We start from the raw sequence: 20,334 nt of genomic DNA, 5'->3' as shown, positions 1-20,334 counted from the left end.
CTAGCTATTCTTTTGGGTAAACTACTGAGGTCCCTGAACCAGTGTTACTGTATTTTGGTGCTCTCTACTCCCCAGTTCTATATATCATATGTTATTTGAACACTCTCTACTTAGGGCTATCAGTCCCCAACATTTTTTGTCATTGGTGTGCTCTGAGGCAGGAAGAAGGTGGAGTCGACAGACCCTTAACTGTTGCTCACTCATTCTTTGTTACTTGAACATGCACTCTCTAAGGCCCAATATGCTGGCAATACGTAAGAAGTAGTAAATAGCTGTATTCACATTTTGTCAATTTGTTTCTTAAATTCTGGACTAAAATGCTTCTCAGTTTCAATATAAAATAACACGTTCTACAGGATGTGGAGGTTGTGCACTGCGAAAAATAGCTTTTCATCTACAAAGTAACATGCTTTTTGTTGTCCCTCCCACAACATTTGCCAGATATGACCACTGCTACTGGCTTCTGGCCTTTAGCAGAAGATGATCTGTCTGGAGTTGCCCTAACATGTTCATTCATCTTTCCCCTAAGAAAGATAAGAGGCCTTGCCTCCTCATTTTTCTCCTGCTGATATCAATTACCCCAGTACCTGTGCCATCTGGAGTCACATACCGAGTTTCATTTTTCTATGTCACTGAGACGATTTAATTATGAGCTATTTTATGGTAATGTAATACTATAAGATGCCTTAACTGTTGATCCTCCATATTTACACCACATCACAGTTCTGTCTAAATACCACTTCAATGAGAACTATGTCAGTATCCATCCTAGTCTCTATTGTGTAAGTCCGATCCTTTTAAGTTAACCCCGCAGTCTAGTTCCTACATCATCTTAATTGCAATTGTTTATTCTACTATTTCCAGTACTGTTGTGTCTTTACCGTGTATCCTCTACAACGACACATGCAGTACTTCACCTGAAACCTGAAAAGTGCAAGTTAGAATAGAAGAATGATCAGTTTAGCTTTGCAGACTATACTTCTAGAAATGCATCCAAGTATTCTCTTGCTGTTATATGTAGCCTCATTGATCTGTCCTTAGTGGTGCAGAAGTTTGCTTACCAAAACAACACTAGCCCCTTGCTTTATGTGTCTATGCAAGTAATCTTGTTGGCAGTCTAAACGTCTTGCAAAGGCTGGTGTCTAGATGCAGCTGTCCTGGCAATGGGTTTTAGTTGCGCGGCTCTGACCAGCTATCTAATTTCCCCAGATAGCTCCATATGTTTTTCCCCACCCATTATTCACCGTACTCCTTATCTTGCTGATGGTCAGAATTAGGTTATCTTGTTTTCAGTCCCCTCACTATGCCTGAGATTAACTCAGCAAACAGCATTGGGCCAAGTACTAATCCAGAACTCCCTCTACACTGAAAGGGCTCATTTTCCTACATCCATCAGTATCCCGATTTCCATCTTTCTTCACATCTGACAACTCCTTTACCTATTATTTGTCCAGATAGATTATAAACTGATATTTTGTAGGAAGTGTGTAGAATACCTTACTATAATCCATGTAAGTTGCACTTAGTAAATAACTTGATAAATTCCTCTTCTGTCACAACATGAATCATAACAAAGCGTGGCAACCATTCCCACATAGTGCCTTACCTGCCACCTCCCTATTTAACCATCAGAAGGTACCTTCTATTCCATCTTATCACGCCACTGTTATTCTTATATTGATTAGATTCTCTACTAATGTCCTAAATATGTATCCATCCTTGCGACTTTCTTTAACCTTGCACCTTCTTCATCAGCTGCTCTCCCTCTTTGCCTTCCCGTACCCTTACAGCTATATCCAGAACTGTACCCTCATTCTCTACTCTTCCTGTGTAAACCACCTTCACCCTTATATTTCCATTTACCCTCTTGCCTACTTTCTCTTCTAGCCTAGCCTTCCTATCTCACAAATACTCATGTCCTCAGTTCTGAAAGAGTTCAAACCTTCCTCTTCAGGGTAGTTGGAATCATGTAAGCTGAACACCCATTCATTTCCAAATACTTCTATTTTTCATTTTCAGCAAGCTGTATTCTTTAAGAAGGTTTTCAAGACTTTTTATGTTTGGTTATCAGGAACACATCTATTGTTTTTCTGTTGTGAGGTACTTTTTATTTCATCTAATTATTTAATATAATATATGGATGTAAAACTTCAGAAAAATGAAAAAAAAAATTCAGTTGTATTGAAGCCATAAGCACTATAAGATATAAGGACAATGCTGAAAATAAGTTGGAGCCTCTTTGTCTTATAATTGGATATAGTTGCTACAGAAATGAGTATACATGAACAAATGTTGCTGTTGTGAAGGACTACTGGCTAGCAGTCAGTCAAGGTATATTAGTACAAACTTCGAGAATTCTGTGACAGCTTTAAGCCATAACGTTTCCAGTGGGAGTATTGTTGGCGCCTTTCTTAATGTCAGTATGTCTGTACATTGGTTAGCAAGTCTGTCAAGAACAGAAAGTGAAGCAACATTACTAACCTTGTATTCCTGCTGGTTATATTTGCACCTTATAGGTTCTGCAATGAAAACAAAGAGAAAATGTTCTTTTGACTAAGACAGTCTATGAAACCAAAAATATGTTTGCATTCATACTCACTTTGCTTATTTCAGCTCATTATATTACACTTGACTGACATGCTAGAACATGTAAGTTGTGGAGCTGTAATGATCTACTGACAGAACATATACTGAATGGCATGTAAGCAATCGGAAAAAAAGTTGAAAGTAGGAACCCGTGGAAAGGTCTCTGTCCCCAGTGGCTAAAACATTTAAATGAACATCTCATAAGAACTCTTAGCTCTCAGTTCATAGTTCAATGTATATAGAAGGTCATGCTAGAACACAGCCTCTAAATTTGAGGAGTATACACCAAAAATCACTCATGGACTCATGCATATGAATTGGGAGATTATTCCATAAATGGAACATACAGAAAGTGAATTTAAAATGTCTTATAGGTCTACAAGAACAAATATGGTACCAATGATTGCGATCTCCTAACAATCTTTCAGAATGAGTCAACTCCAAACCTAGCATGATTCTTAACCCCCAATGTATAAAACTACAAATGCTTAGTATAATGTGTTTATAAAGTGGTAATGAATGGAAAATAAGTCCAAATACTGACACTTTCAGAATAATTAAGATCTTGAACATCACATGGACATCTAGTAAATTTTCTCTCTGTTCCCTCATACAGAATAAAACACCTTATCACTGAAGAAGATAGATTTTGACTCAGTAATTATGTTAACATTAGATAGAAACAATTTTATCACCAAAGCAAAAGATCAATATTGAAAATGTCTGAAAATTTTGCCACATACTTTTATTGCTTTAGATCTGCCACTGAAGCATTGGCTTCAATATTGTACTTGAGGGTAATGTAGACACCAAAAAACATTAAATAAGGAAGTTCTCCCAACAGCTGTTTTCCCATAATAAGAAATCATGATTGACTTTTACAGCCCCAAAAGTTATGAAATTAAATTTACTGAAATCGGTGATGAATGCGTTCCTAGTAAGCCATTTTACTACATTAGAAAGATAGTTAATGACCAGATTATAATAAGAGCCCTTTGTAATAACTGATGCTAATCTGATATCATCTTTGTATGTGAATAATTCAAATATTTTTACATATAGGCCATGCTGAAAAGTGCCAGTCCTAAACAGATATTCCCTGAGTCAATATCATCCCAATGTGAAGAATGGCTGACAATGTTTAAATTACTAGAAAACTAATAAACAAAACAAAAAGCAAGTTAAACCAGCAGTTGTAAAACACTTTTTAATAAGATTAATTAATTAATAAAATTAAGTGATTTCATCTTTTGAGTTAACAAGATTAACAAGAATACTTCCAACAACTAATGGAGGTTGTGATGGGAGAGGGGCTTGCTGTGTAGTAAGACAAATGTATTCTCAATTCCAAGCACATACACAATATTTATAGTTGCAACAGGTTTCATGATTGCATTTTTAATCTTTGGAAGGTTAACATAACACATTTACAGGAATTTATTGAATTTATTAACAACATAGCCACTGTTTTAGCTTTATGTTTATGAATGATATGGAAGAGACTGATTTTTCAGATGTATTTATCTTAAGGAATAATATCAATTTTTATTGTAAATCATGTATTATTGATATTTAGCATTCTCTGTTTCATATTTGCCCTTCCATAGCTGTCACCCTCAACACCAAAAAAGAAACACTGGTAAAGGACAGTTGGTACACCATTTAATATTTTTGCAGATGATTAGACTTTTGCCCTCAAAAATCATAAATTAATTAATATGTTTCTCGAAAGATAATACCCAATTGAATTGCTGAGAAAAGCCAATAGTGAGGTTATGGAAGCCAGCTTGACTAAGTTTAGTCAAATTTTAGGTAACAAAAAGGATAGCACATTTACGAATGGAACAAGTACAGGCAACACTGCAATATATCATTGCAAGGCCTTTATTTTACCTTATTTTTTTAGATACCCATTCAATTAACTCAGCTGTAAAACATAATTAGAATGTATCTTTTGCTAATTAAATACAATTTAAACTTGTTGATGAACCATTAATTGTGTACAGTCAAAGCAGGAACTTCTAGAATTTAAGAGCTAGTTCTTATACACTCAATTTTTGAAATCCAGGGATTACTGTCACATTGATGGGCTTTGATAATAACCAGAAGTTTGAAGTCATATAAATAAGCTAAGAACTTGAATCTCAGCTGCTTTCTTATTTAGACTTTTTGCAGTTGCATAATAAATCTTTACAAGGTTATGTGCTTCACTGGGTTTTGTTCTAATAGCACTTGCTTTATTCACACTCCTAAAAAGGTTTGCAATGGTTAAAAGACAGTTTTTTAAATGTGTACCACCAGAATAATTTAAATGAAGTCCAGCAGTGAAAAATAATTCAGGATGTTGCAAGAAAGCTTCCCAACCTGAACATAACATTAAATTTTTCCTTACTCTTCTTTGCAAAATAACTCTGCTTTAAAGTATGTAAAAGAGCACCATAAGCATATAAACATTGTTGATTATTCATTACTTACCCAACATACTCCCTGAATATGCCTCATAATACCTTGCATATCCTTCCTATTTGTGACAAATCACTCATGTTATATTTTATAAGATACATTATATATTTTGTCTGTTTTATTTACTTTACTAGAAAACAGCAGATGTATTTATTTTCTGCTTGAAGCTAAACAATAAAAAAGAATATATGCTGGAATTGAAACTTTGCTTTTACTTGAAGAAAAGCCCTCCTAACCCTCATAAAATGACTTCACCCTCTGCACTCATAATCAGACTTATCTGCAATTTAGGGAATGTGGAATCTACTAGCATCTGACAAAAGTGAGAGTGCATTTTCTACCTAATGACTTTTATACTTTCATCATCACACTCTTGGTATATGTCTGATACTTATGGGTATACAAAGAATTAATAAGCAAACACCAAAATACACTGAAACACACCCGTTTAATAGCAAAGCTTTCAGGTACAAACCCTTTATCAATACTCATACAGGTTACAAATAAAATCAAACATTTAAATAGAAGCCAACAAAGCACATGACCAGCAGCCAAAGATCATGTGATGAAAATTTGTGTTTAAAAACTATGTATTTAAAAAATATATATATATACATAAACTTTAAAATACAATTATTTCAGTACTGAATGTTGTAATTTCACTAATATAGGCTTTAGTGTGACAGCAACATTCAAACCAGGCATCTTGTCAGCTGAAAGTCTTAAAATCCATTCAAATTCTTTTAAATCTAATAAATTGTTAATGTCAACCCCCCCCCCTCATGGATACACACACTCTATCAATAATGTGAAATCTAAACTTGTGTTGATTGCCACATAAGGATATATGTCTATATAAGGCATTCCTATCATTCCCTCTCCGTATCTCAGACTTATGCTCAATGATACGGTCTTTTAATCTTCTCGTAGTCTTACCTACGTAAAAACAATGGCATGACGTGCATGTAGCTAAATATATCACATTAGTTGAAATGCATGTTGCCATGAGATTAAACTTGTATATAATCTCACTTACCGGATGCTTAAAGTCTAAGCTATTTTCTTTATCTATTATATCAGGGCAGCAACTACAGTTGAGACATTTTAAAGTTCCATATGTATTAATGTTATTCACTTCAGTTAAATTTTTTTTTTTTTTTTTTTTTTTTTTTTAAATCCTTGTAACCAAGCTTACATTTAAAATTTGCCATGTTTTTATAAGAAAAAAGTGGTCTGTCACCAATAATGGATTTAATTTCACTGGATGCCAATAAAACAACCCAATTTTTCTTTATAATGTTCCTTACAAACCTAGTCATACAACTAAAAGTAGTAACATATCTTAGGGTCTCACGATTTCCGTGTGCCACAATATTTTCATTCTGGTGTTCATCCATAAGAAATAAAGGTTTTAAACCTAAATGCCTATTATTTATAGTATCCATTTTAGATGTTTCTAATACGCTGTCTGGATAACCACTATTTCTAAATTCATTAATGGTTTCATCCAGCTGTGACATGAAGAGACTATCATTCGTGTTAAGTCTACATATTCTATTAAATTGTGATTTAACTATACCATTAAAAACATGTGATGCATGCATGCTGTTATAATGAACATACCTGCATGCATATACCACTTTTTTATGTACTGTAGTATACATTATGTTGTCCTGTATCCCTATTTTAAGATCTAAGAAATTAATGAACACATCAGAAAATTGTATTTTAAACTTTAAGAAAGTAGTGGATTCATTCAAAAAGTGTACAAACTGTAACAAATCATCCACATCACCTTTCCATATGAGGAAACAATCGTCCACAAACCGTTGATAAAATAATATATTATTAATATATGGACTAGTGTCATTTACGACAAACTTCTTTTCCTATGTAAAAAGTACCAAGTTTGCATACGTGTTAGCTACGGGCGTACCCATAGCAACACCAGTATTTTGCATATAAAATTGACTATCAAATAAAAAAAATATATTATTATTCAAAACCAGGTTTAATAATAAACATAATGTTTCAATATCCCTTGTTACAAACGTAGAAGAGTTATTTAAAAACTCACGAATTGATTCTATCCCAAACTCGTTAGGTATAACTGTAAACAAGGACGTTATATCTAAAGTTACCAGTAAAAGCCTACTGTTCTGCACTACATCCTTGCCCATATTATTATACCATACTCTTAGTTTTCTAATAAAATCTGGTGTATCTTTCAAGATGGGATTACATTTTTCTAATAAAGGCTGCACAACCTTCTATGTAAATAGACTGAAATAGGTTTCTTAAATGATGAAAAAGGTAAATTGAAAATATGTCCTTAAAGTACATTATGCAAAAAAAGTTAATAATTCAGAAGATTCTATACCAAATAATCTGAAATTAAGTAACAGTTAATTTACTTATTACTCTGCTGTGTTTCCTTATCATGCTTCTGTTGTTTTGTTACTGTCCACCATTTTTAATTTTGCATTCTAAGAAGAGCAGCAAATCTATATGTACTAACTATCAATAATTAAACAACACAATAAAAAGGAAATAAAATCACTCATACCACAAGTGTAAAGTGGACAACAGCCATCTGTAGTATTGTATATATTTAGTGTTTCATCCTGTTGACAGGTAGGCCGTGGTGGACAAGGAAGTGGTACACAGTCTTCTGTTTTTGTAATGTTGCTACAGACACATTTATGGCAGTTTGATATCCACGTGTCTCCAGGCTAAAAAGCAAAAGAAATTACTTAAAAATCAATATTTATCAAATGGTTTACTGGGTAGGTGGGCTGATATTGAAGGTCACCTTGCAGGTAGTGACTACACCTTAATAGGATGCACTAAAAATAATGAAGTTAAAATGCAATTCAGAAAACAGTAGTAATCAAATGATAAATGTGGAATGCTGAATGGAAAAGACATACTGCAACTTTAAGGTACTAATCAATATGCTAAGAGTAGTAAATATTTCATATGCCAGTAAACAAAATCATTCTCTAGTTGAGCTGATTATTTCTAATAACAGTTAGTTTAGCAGATAATGCACTCGCATTTGAAGCCGAAGGTCTGTGGGATATGTTCTTAGATAATCTGTTTTCAGGTAGATCGCATTGTTCACTACAGAATGCAGCATAACGGAATATAATGTTGTTGAGGTCCAATCTTTCTCATGAGATATCAAATTTAATGTTAAATCCTGGTGAGAGATCAAGGTAGATGTTAATTATTGAGAAAGATAGTGGGAGATAGACAGAGAGAGAGAGAGATAGGCAGAGAGAAAACAAATTTTAATTTAATGAAGCAAGTATGTACAGATTTAAGTGTGAGAGGGAGTAGGCAATTGGAAACAACTATGCTGGAAGTGGCAGAGGGTACCTATGTCTTCAGCTGCATGTGCTTCTGAAGAAAATTGGATAATTAAAATTGTAACAGTTATGAAAAGAAAAAGATAAGGAAGATGTGGGAATACTACAAAATCAAAAAAATAATTACAGCAGTTAAAAGAGAGGAAAGGTATAATATTCTATATGTAAATAAAAATCAAATAAAAAAAATGTAGTTCAAACTACATCCAAAAAGACTTGGGGGTCATTATGCAATCAAGTGCCAGTTTGCTACAGTCTGTTTATATCCCTAAGGGAAATTTGAATTTATACCTTGATGCTCTGATCAATGGAGAAGTCTAGATGTTTCTTACACAAATGTTACTCTGTTTTGCTATGGTCTGGTTGAGTTCTATACACACTTTCTTTGTGATTATGCAGAAAACAATAACAGAAAGCTGTGCTGCTAAATGAGTACATCTTTTTTGGTATTCATCAATGGAAAAAAATGTGTTTGGTTAAATTGCTATCTATTTTAAATTGCTATCATATCAAAAATAGAAGGGTCATGAAAAATCTTGAAATACCAAACATGTAAAGGCAGCGCAGCTTGATATGATGCAGTATAATTGTTCAATAAGCAAAATAAATGTGATATCACTAATAACTTTAATAACTGTTGGGTGGAAGGTACACTTCCTAATGACTGTAACAAAGGATCTACATGATAAACTAGATTGAAAATATGACTGCCAGTTTAAGTTGTATATAAGGTTTTGGTATTTCAGTCAAATGTAAATGATTTTAAGACATAAAAAATTTCAGGGGCACATGATCAATGATCACATGGGCTTTTAGTGTGAATGTGATGCTGAACAAATCTTTATATTATATAATGTTTGAAAATGAACTGATATCTTGATTCATATCTCAATTTGACTTTGGGTGTGGGAGGCTCTCAATATGTATGTGTGGCAGGATCATTTCATGGACAAGAGAGTTGTTTTGCATTCTCATAATCACACTGTACTAAAGAGTGCATCACATTTAAACAGATTTTTAGCTGTTTTGAGGCTACTAGTACTTCCCTGTTTAGAAATTAATCTAACATTATTTTATAGTTAATCCTGTTTACAGCTTCCCAGGTTTTGCTTACTGACTCCAAAGGCTCAGCTTCATTTAGCTGCAAGCCCTTTGCAAATCTGGCTTAATGGACAAAAATGATGGGTAGTTCATGGACATAAAGCACTAGAAGAACCCACACCTCAACCATAGTCAAGTTTAAACATTTTTACTTGAAACTGCCCATAAAGGATAAGCATGGGGTGTTGGATACCGTGGTACATTATATTCTGCACAGGTGCGCCTCACAAGATTGTCACAGTGCTTCACATATACAGATTACAGCTTTTGGATGGTTAGCCAGATTTTTAATGTGCCCAATTTTCTCATCCCTGAGTTATAAAAAGAATATGGAAAGGTTGCAGTCATGTTTATGCTAATGACACAGTCCAAAGAATGCCTATAGGTGCTGCATTGTTGATGGTGGTAGTAAAAGGGGTAATGAAGTTTGTTAAGAAATTCAATTCATTGGTAATTTGAGATACATTATTTATGTGGTTATACACTGGGGCTTTAGGAGTAGTGAACTAATAAAGTTGCTATAATGGGCTGATGTGATAAAACCTGAGCATGTTAACTTGGCAAAGTAAATCTAAAATGGATCATCAGGTTCTGTTTACCAGGCATGCATACAGATATCAGAACCTTTGCCCTCCTTCCTGGTTCACAGGATGTCAGCTGTACAAACAAATGTAGGCAGTTGTCATTTATGAGTTTGAATTCCAGTAAAAAACTGAACAACCACTGTCCTTATACGATACCAACATTATGTTAATAAGGCACTGTTTTGTTAAGGCATTGATCATCAAGTTTACAGTTCTCACTCATTCAGAATATAGATAACATATGATTTAGCCATTGAGAGATATCAATTGCCTTTGATACCATTCCCCACTCAGGAATCATAGAAAAACTCACTAAGCTAGGCATCCACCCCTATATCACTAGGTGTGTTGCAAACTGGCTCACAGATAGAACCCACAGTGTGAAAGTAGCTGACTGCAAGTCAGACTGCTGACCAGTCACAAGTGGAGTCCCACAGTGGTCCTGGTTCCTCTCCTGTTTGGTATTTTCTTTTCAGAAGTCCAGGTCAAAACAAAGAGACTCTGGCTGACAAAGTCCCCAAACGATTACAAGCTGGGAGCCATTATTAACTCCCCAAGTGATGTTGACATCCTACAGAAAGGCCTCACTGAGACCAATGACTGGTGTCAGAACCATGGCCTTAAGCTCAATGCCAAAAAATGTGTCATCATCGCCTTTGAGAAAAACCCAGTTCCCATGAATTGCCACCTTGATGGTAGTCCACTGAACACAGAAGGTATTATAAGAGGTCCGGTAACACCGGCTGACAGCAACCTCTTTTGACCACCACATTGCCACTGTGGTCAGAAAGTCCTTCTATGTGGTACATTTCATTATTAAGGGTTTTGCATCCAGGAACAAAGAGGTCATTGTCTCCCTCTTCTCTTCCGTCATTAGGCCAATCATTGAGTACAATGCCCCATTTGGCATGTACCTCACTAGACACCTGCAACAACTGGAGAGGCCACAAAAGTACCTCACAGAGGGTCCTAGGCCTTAAACACTTTTCCTATATGGACAGACTCAAAAAACTCCAACTATTCTCTGACTCATATCGCCTACTTAGAGGCGATCTCTGCTTGACTTACAAAGCCATGTCTGACCCAGCTCTGTTAGAAATGCTATATCTAAAGAAATCCCAATCCCTCTCCACCACACTCTCCAGAGATCTCAACCTCATTACCACAATCAACAAAATGTGCTGGAGGGACAGGTTCATAACCCAGAGACTGCCCATGCTATGGAATAGACTTCATATACATGTCAAACATAGTGCCTCACTGGATCTCTTCAAGATGAACCTTGATGAGTGGATGGGAAATAGAAAATTCACCCCAATGATCACTCCAGTGGCTCTGTTCAACAGAGACACTTGAAACTAAAGTCAGGTGGCATGATGGCAGGGTAATCTTATGGGCTAGGTTTGTAAAGGCTCCAGGGCCATTAGCCTAGTACACATCTATGAACCTGTGAACCTATTACATGATTTTGTTATTGTTGTTGAACAATAGTTTCTGATTATCAGTCATTCCTCTATTCAAAGAGTACTATAAAGAACTACCATCAGGCAAAATGATTTGAATCTTGATCTCTGTCCTGGCGAATGGACAGTGGTATGGAGGGGTACTCAGGAGTAACATAGTTACCTCTGTTAGCATTCTCAGCCATAAATAATTAATTTAAGGGACATGAGTTGTATTTGATACCAAAATGCATTCCTCTTGGGAAAATTTTGCAGGACTTAATTATACTAAACCACAAATTCAGATTCATATACATAGGTTGGTCTTTCATAATATTCAGGTTGATTTGGCACTGTGATTAAAAACCTGTTGTCATTGAAATTAACTTAGATTCCTACACCACAGAATATCAAGAGTAGCCAAACAGATTGGGTTTTTCGTAATTGATCACCCTGATTTGAATAGAATAAACCTGGACTTATGGGAAATGGACAGAATTCATCTGAATGAATTGGAATGGGACTTGTTCAATTTGCAGCTGGCAATTCATGTTCAGGAGAAATTTAAATCACTATTTGTTTATTAAGAAAAGATTGTCTGTTTTGAACAACATGCTGGTGGGCAAATACTTTTTTGTGGTCTCTTCTACCCTTTCATTCCACCTCTTTTTGGATCATAGGTAGTTATTAGAATTCATAAAGAGATGAGATTCTGGAAGGTCAAGACATGATTCATGGTTTAGCCAATGAGGCACTGTGTACATCACCTAGTTGTTCCTACAAGTAAGTCCACATAGGTGAAGGGACCCCAGCCAGTGATCATTTAAATAAATATGCAATATGCAGCTATTAATGGTATTTAAATGGTTACAAAACCTATGGTTTGCTGAATATACTAATAGAGTTCCTTTTGCTGCAAAAAGCACAGTGCAATTTATATATTAAATGTAAATGTTTAAAACTATTTGCTTAGTTGAATTGATGTTAATGTAATACAATAAATGGTCACATTGCACTCAAATGTATCTATTTTTTATGGCAAGGAGGTCTTGATGTGTGTGTGTGTTTGTGTGTGTATGTGTGTGTGTGTGTGTATGTGTGTGTGTGTGTGTGTGTGTGTGTGTGTGTGTGTGTGTGTGTGTGTGTGTGTGTGTGTATATATACACGTCATATTATAGTATATTTATGTCTACCCCAGAGATTCCAGTACTCACATTACCAAGCTCGATTAACACTTGGGCCATTAACTGTTCCAATAAAATTTATAAATAGTGCTCCAGCAAATTGTCAAAGGGTTATTATTTTGGATGTGCATTTGGATTTATGGGAACTGAGGTGGCAACTGAGACTCAATGCCACCCAGTTTCCTGGTATTAATGAGACTATTAATATAATGTGTACATTGACATTAAAAAATATTTTAGGTTAAACGATGTACAACATCCTTTTATACATTTTGACATCTAAAGCCATGGTAGAATGTACTGTTTTAATATTTTGGTTTTAGTTTTTAGAATTATGGCTTAGGAATGTTTTTTTTCTGGACTTAATACAAAATGAATATGCATACAAATATTTGTAGAAGTAATTTTGTATAATTATTACTATACAAACATTTTTTCTATCAAAAGTATAAGGATATACATGTATTACAATTTAGTATTTAGTGAGCCATTAATGCTGTTTTTCAGTCCCCTGGAATGAAAAATGTATATATTAAAATTATCTTATTTTATTCATATTACTTACTTCATTTCATTTTATTTGAATTTGTTGAATGTGTTTTATGAGTGGATTGCTTTTAAATATTATGTTTATTATGTTGATTGTTTAATTGAAATGGGTGGGGTAGTTACTCATGGGTATTTAAGAGCATGCTGTTTGGGCATTTAAATATTCTGAGGAAGACTCGATTGTGGGAAGAAAGCACTCAACTTGTATTTTGTGAAGAAATTATAGTGTCTGGATGCCTACAGTGGCTGTGGAGTAGGATTTTTGTATTGTTCTTGTCAGTTCCCTGTGTTTGGTTATCTATAAATGATATTTAGTTTTCACAACCTGTCATAACATGTTTGCAAGGCTGGCAATGTATCCATTTACATATCAGTATAATGACAAGTGCAGAGATGATAAGTTAGTAAATTGACTGTTTACCATTTTGGTAGCATAACGACATGTACCTTAAACAAAAGCGAATGTTCTGAATATATCAATGAAAGCGCTTTGATGCAGTATCAAACACACACACACACACACACACACACACACACACACACACACACACACACACACACACACACACACATGTGCGTGCACACACACACACACACACACACACACACACACACACACACACACACACACACACACATATACACACATAAACACGCTCTTGCACTCACACACAAAAATCTTTTGTTAGAATCATAGAAGTATGAAAGAAAAATATTCACTCTCATTTGGGATTCAAACCTAAGAACTCCAGCATTTTGTGTAGATGTCACTGCTACTGGTCTACCAACAGTCTCTAAATAGAAAAATGATGAGTTTTCTCTTAAGTCTCTTTTCCTTTCAACCCGGAAACCCCTGACATGGTGATTAAGGTACAGTTACAAAAACACACACACACACACACACACACACACACACACACACACACACACACACACACACACACGCGCACACACACACACGCACACACATACACATGCACATGCACATGCACGCACACACACACACACACACACACACACACACACACACACAGAAAGCCTTCTGCTTAGGCAATGTTAAAATCCTATTATTAGTCTCATTTGGGATTCAACTTTAAGACCACCAGCATCCCATGATTGTATCACTGCTACTGGACTAATAAGAAAATCTAGACATTAAGTGTTAATCTCATTTCATAAATGTATTTTTCCTTTTGGCTATGTAACCCCTAACATGGTGATTAAAGTCAAATTGCAGACACACATACAAACAAATGCACACATATTTTCATACTCTTCTACAATTCATGCAATATGTTCTATATAGTGTGCCTTTTGTACTTCCAGTAAATTCATATGTTTAATGGGAAAATAGTGTTAAAGGTGATACAGGTTTGTTTTAACTTTTAACTAATGAAATGAGGATATTACTTTTTTACCAAATGATTATTTTACATACAGATTTGATTCTACAGTAATGTGACAGTTCTGCAAATAAGGAAGGCATTTTTCCCAAAAGTAGTGTTAGATTTTCTTGGCTTCTTGAAGCAGTCAAGAAAAAAAACAAAAAGAAAGACATCCCTAGTAAAGAATATTATTGTAGAAAGATATCCCTAGTAAAGAATATTATTCTGCCAAGATTACTTGTCATCTAAATCTTTCACATCAGTCTACTGGTGGAAAGGAATGACTTTCATCTGTGGTGCAAGCTGCCTGAATTAAAACATGATCAAGTGATCCACCAGGCACAGAATGAGTGAGTAGCTGGTGGTCATCACTCTTTCTTTGATAGGTTGGTTAGAGTTCTGCATTGCTTTCCAGTCTCTTTATGGCATGTGGGATATTGCAGTAGGCTTGCAACATCTGGCTGAGATAAGGGAAAGAACAACCACTAAAGAACATCTGTTTGAAAGCATTAGCATTTACATTTTTGGCATGGATGACATACCTTTCAACTGTGCAGATTTTCACAGAATGTCCAGATTTTTGCCTCATATTTTTGGTACATTTTTTCATAAAACTGTGTTTTTTTTCTGGCAGATTAGTGGCAAGTCATTACAGACTGAAGTTACAAAATAATGACAGGCATTTGAATTTCAGACTTCATGCCCTTCAGAAAATTCATGCTAATGCAAAACCTGTTATTTTATTAACTTTCTAAGTTTGTTATAGCAATATTTAATAACTGGCCATATTTCTGGGACTTTGTCCCACTTTTATTAATGGCTTTGTCCAGAGGTTGAGAGGTATGATGGAGAGTTATACATATTTACCTAGGACTGGAAATAAGGCAAAAACTATAGTGCCATCCCAACAATATGATGTTTAATTTGTGTCTACATCCAGGACTTGTACCTTGAGAAGCACACAGCTCACTCATGGGAACTACTGATTAAGATATAAGATATGACACAGGCATGACAAAAGGAAAGCAGCCCACATCTTAGCTTTCTATGCCTCAATGACTATTCAGGGAAAATTCATTTAAGATAAAAAATGAGTCTATTATCAAAAAATGATATGCATAAATGGGTGCATGTACCAAACATCAAACAAATCATAAAACTGTACAATGACTATTTATATGAACAATATATCCTACAATATTAGTTCTTTGTACAATGTAAGATAACTGGCAAGTAAGAAATTAGCTCTTATTGTCCTTAGGTCTAACCCGCATATATGCATGCATGGGTTTTAGAAATCAAAGTCATGAGGTTAGATTATGAGTTCATAGTACTAAGAGCCTTTTAGTTTCAAATACATCCCTAAATCATGGTTTAGACCACAGTATTTCATATCATGCAATCATAAAGCAAGTCCAGGTACACTATTACAGGACAAAACTTTTTTAAAAAAATAAGGAATTTCATATAATTTTGTCTCAGTTGATATTTTTCAGTTAAATTTGCCTGCAAGGAGGAAGTAAACAGTTTGCGTATTAACTTTTTAAAATTAAACAAATATAAAATTGTATTAAAATTAATAAATCAGTATTAATATGATTATTTTTGTACTCTGATGCTCCAAAATGTAAAAAAAAAAGATTAACTTACATATTTTCGTTCTCCCAGTGGTCCACAGCAAGCTGAAGAAAACAAGTATCATGTTAGTTGTTAGAGTGAGCAGTTATGTTAGAGAACAGATGTATTATTAATTTCTTAATTTTCATGAATCAACAATTGTGATTATCTATATATTCAAAAGACAACTATACAGTAGCAGATTAACTTTTCATGGTGTTCAGCAAAAGATGTGCAAGCCTTACTAGAGTAAATATAGTAGGGAATAAATTAACAAAAGGTTTATACTTACAAGGACACTTATAGACACATTTAACACTGTACATTGATTCTCTAAACATGCCTTCAGGACAGAAACATCCTTCTTCTTTATCAAGAGGCTTTGGATAAGGTTTCAGTTCACTAGAGAAAATGTAAGCACATCATATACTAATTACATTATGAATGCAAATGCTCCATTCTTTCCAGTTTTAATTGGCAAATATTTATCAAATTTTAACATCCTGACTCCCGTTCTTCTCTCTCTCTCTCTCTCTCTCTATATATATATATATATATATACAAATATATATATTATGCCTGTATGATGTTAAAATAATGAAGGTTCTAAGCAAAATGCAGTCAGAGAAAACAGTGATCTATCAACTTAGCCAATTAACCCAATATGCATCGTTCAAAACGGCTAATCAAACCTAAGTGAAGCAGCATCATTATGTTTTTGCTCACTGCTTTTGTGATAAATCACTTACCCACTACATCACATTAGCAACACTTTGTATTTTAAATTCCCTAATTCTGTGTGACTTCTAATAAAATTTCCAAATGGTAGTAAGTAGGTTAACATTCAGTCAGCTCTCATACTGATACTCTGTTCAAAGAAATAGATTGGTAACATGTTATAAAATTGAAGCTTCAACAAGGAATACAATCTTAAAAAGTGTTTTTTTTTCCTGCTACTACCTGGGTGACTGTCCAATGTAGCTAAACTGCAAGTATTTCTGCTTCTTAAACTGTATTAAACTGTTTAAAGTTGTTTTTGCACCTGCACTTTTAAAGTTTGTCCTGTTTGTTGCATTTACCTGTTGAGGCTACACACACAAGTGTGCTAGCCTGTGTTACATATTTATTGCATTTTCCTGTTGTTTGTTGCAAAAAAGAAAAAACAAAAACATTATCCTTGTTTCCCATCTTTCCTGACCTAGAGTAGTCCAAATACAGGCTTTGCTGTATTCTGGACTTTTGAAAATTTCCTGTGTTGCCCATTTCCTTTCTTGGATAAAGGGGGGCTTCTTTGTTCACCAGTGGCAGTGGGGAGCTTGGAGCAGCCTATCTATCACTGGAGGAGTGTTCCCAGCACAAAAATCTGGTAGTCTATTGGCTGTTTTGGGCCAATTTCTTGCTCTTTCAAGTTCCCCTGTATAAAACCCACTTTGGCATGGTTTTAGCGCTTGTTACTACTCAGCCAATCTCCTTGTGATCCTGCAGAGTGGTGCTAGCAGCAGAGAGGCTAAAAGAGTGACTGCTAACCTGATGTGTTTTTTTCCTGCTACTACCTGGGCGACTGTCCAATCTAGCTAAACTGCAAGTATTTCTGCTTCTTGAACTGTTTTAAACTATTTAAAGTTGTTTTTGCACCTGCGCTTTTAAAGTTTGTCCTGTTTGTTGCATTTACCTGTTGAGGCTACACACTCAAGTATGCTAGCCTGTGTTACATATTTATTGCATTTTCCTGCAGTTTGTTGCAAAAAAAAAAACAAAAAAAAAAACAATTATCCTTATTTCCCGTCTTTCCTGACCTAGAGTAGTCCAAATACAGGATTTGCTGTATTCTGGACTTTTGGAAAGTTCCTGTGCTGCCCATTTCCTTTCTTGGATAAAGGGAGGCTTTTTTGTTCACCAGTGGCAGTGGGGAGCTTAGAGCAGCCTATCTATCTCTATCCCTGGACAAGTGTCCCCAGCACAAGAATCTGGTAGTCTATTGGCCATTTTGGGCCAATTTCTAGCTCTTTCAAGTCTCCCTGTATAAAACCCACTTTAGCGCGGCTTTGTGCAATTTTGCACATAGCGCAGCATTGGGCAGCACTGCTTAATTGGGTTTAAACCATTCTTGGCTCCACAAAGTCTGCTCTTCACTTTTTTCCCTCAGAACTGATCTAGTTCTCAAAATAAATGCCCTATTCCTACTCTAAAGTCTGGCATTTGCTCACTAAAGCAATTATATAATTCAGCACTAAAAAATTAAAAGCACTACACCCTCACAAACTCCCCTTTAGCACCTTGTTCCCCATTGGCCCTTTTTTCAATTATAAAGGAATTCCCAATACTATTCTAGCATGTCCAAAGGTCAGTTGTCAATCTCCTCTCCGGTCCAGCTGGTGAATCTGGGAATCTTGAGGCAATGTTACAACTGCCTCATGTTCAAACACAACCCTCTTCTCCTCCCAACAAATTCCAACATATAGCCAAACTGGAGGCTAAGCTCTCTCAACTCAGTACTGGCGTAACCAGTCAGGAGGAGAAGGAAACCACACTCACTACACTTCCAGTCCCACATAGACCTACCACGACAGCAAACCAAACACATAAACACACAAAAACATACTCGGAGGCTCTAAATAAAAATCTGTCTAAGGAGCAGAGGCCTCCAAAGCAGACACCCAAGCAACCGCTACTGCAACACAAAACACGTGCAACACATAGCTCACAAAGCCAGTGTGCCGAACAGTCACAGCGCTTAAGGCTAAACAGCACACCTGATATACTTGTAATAGGTGACTCTATTATCAGGCACACTGACGTCCCACTCACCAGGCTAAACAAGGAGAAGGTCATGGTGAGCTGCCTGTTGGGCACTAGGATCCGCCACATAACACAAGCACTCAGGTCACTCCAAGGCAAGTACAAATATGACTCAGTCATTGTCCATGCTGGTGTGAATGACCTGAGATGTACCTCCCTGGACTACATGAAAAGAGACATAGAGGAGCTCTCTGAGCATGTAGCCCAGGCCGGTATTACCCTGACCTTGAGTAGCATCTTACCCTCACCAAGAATGATGCCACAATATGAAGACAAGATGATCAATTTCAACAATTGGCTTAAGTACTGGTGTCAATCAAAGGGGATCCAATGCCTATCAGCCTGGGATGACATGCTCGACAAGCGACGATGCTTCGCTAGGGATGGCTTGCATCTGTCACCCCTGGGCTTTCAGATATTGGCAAAGGCTCTTGCCACCCCCATAGTGCCATTTTTAGGCAAGGCTCAAAAGACAAACCCACCTCCATAGGTATCACAAGGGATAAGAAACTAAGAGTAATGCTACTCAACACCAGAAGTCTAAACCTCAAGATGCATGCACTCAAAACTCTCCTTAGCATGGAGAACATCGATATCTGTGCAGTAACAGAAACCTGGTTCAAGGCTCCAGAGAGCACCCCAGCACTATCAGGTTATACCTCATACCATGCTTTTCGGCCCCAAAACTTGGACCTAACCACAAAAGGAGGAGGAGTATCAATGTTTGTCAAAGATACCCACACCTCCAGGTTGGTGGCACAGCACAAAGCATCAGAGACTATCCATGTGCAACTAACAGTGGGTAAAACTGACTTCCAGTTTATAGCCTGCTACAGACCACCCTCCCAAACCCAGGAACCCCACTTGGCCTTCCTGAGAACAATGGAAAATATGAAGGTCTCTCCAAATGCCATTATATTGGGTGACTTCAACTACCTAAACATAGACTGGGAGCATTACTCTAGCTACAACACCCTAGCCCAAAGGTTCCTAGAATTTATAAACTTAAATGCTATGGAACAACTTGTTACCACTCCCACAAGAGGGCAAAACATAATGGACCTGATCATCACCAACATGGGGACTCTATGCTCTAGACCAGAAGTGTATCCCTCACTAGTAAGATCAGACCATAAACTAGTCTCACTGGATATTCACATCCCGACCCCAGCCCCTGCCCAGGAAACCACAGTGAAAAACTTCTCTAAAGCAAATTTCACACTCCTCAAAACTGAGGTGGAATCCTTCAAAGC

The 20,334-nt window shown here is 36.0% G+C and overlaps 1 protein-coding gene across 1 annotated transcript in view; it reads right to left on the bottom strand.

Annotated features, from left to right (window-relative positions):
• LOC122815693 (mucin-19-like) overlaps positions 1-20,334 on the bottom strand; it is a gene marked incomplete in the record, with an annotated part of 520,597 nt that overhangs the window by 49,736 nt on the left and 450,527 nt on the right. Inside the window, 4 exon segments of the mRNA XM_044088393.1 lie at positions 2,482-2,519; positions 7,616-7,781; positions 16,316-16,347; positions 16,575-16,684. Coding sequence (XP_043944328.1) covers positions 2,482-2,519; positions 7,616-7,781; positions 16,316-16,347; positions 16,575-16,684 — 346 coding nt within the window.

The sequence above is a fragment of the Protopterus annectens genome, chromosome 11.part0 (genome assembly GCF_019279795.1).
Source record: "Protopterus annectens isolate FY-2018-M chromosome 11.part0, PAN1.0, whole genome shotgun sequence".
Taxonomy (NCBI): Eukaryota; Metazoa; Chordata; order Ceratodontiformes; family Protopteridae; genus Protopterus; species Protopterus annectens.
This window is presented reverse-complemented; position numbering and strand designations above follow the sequence as displayed.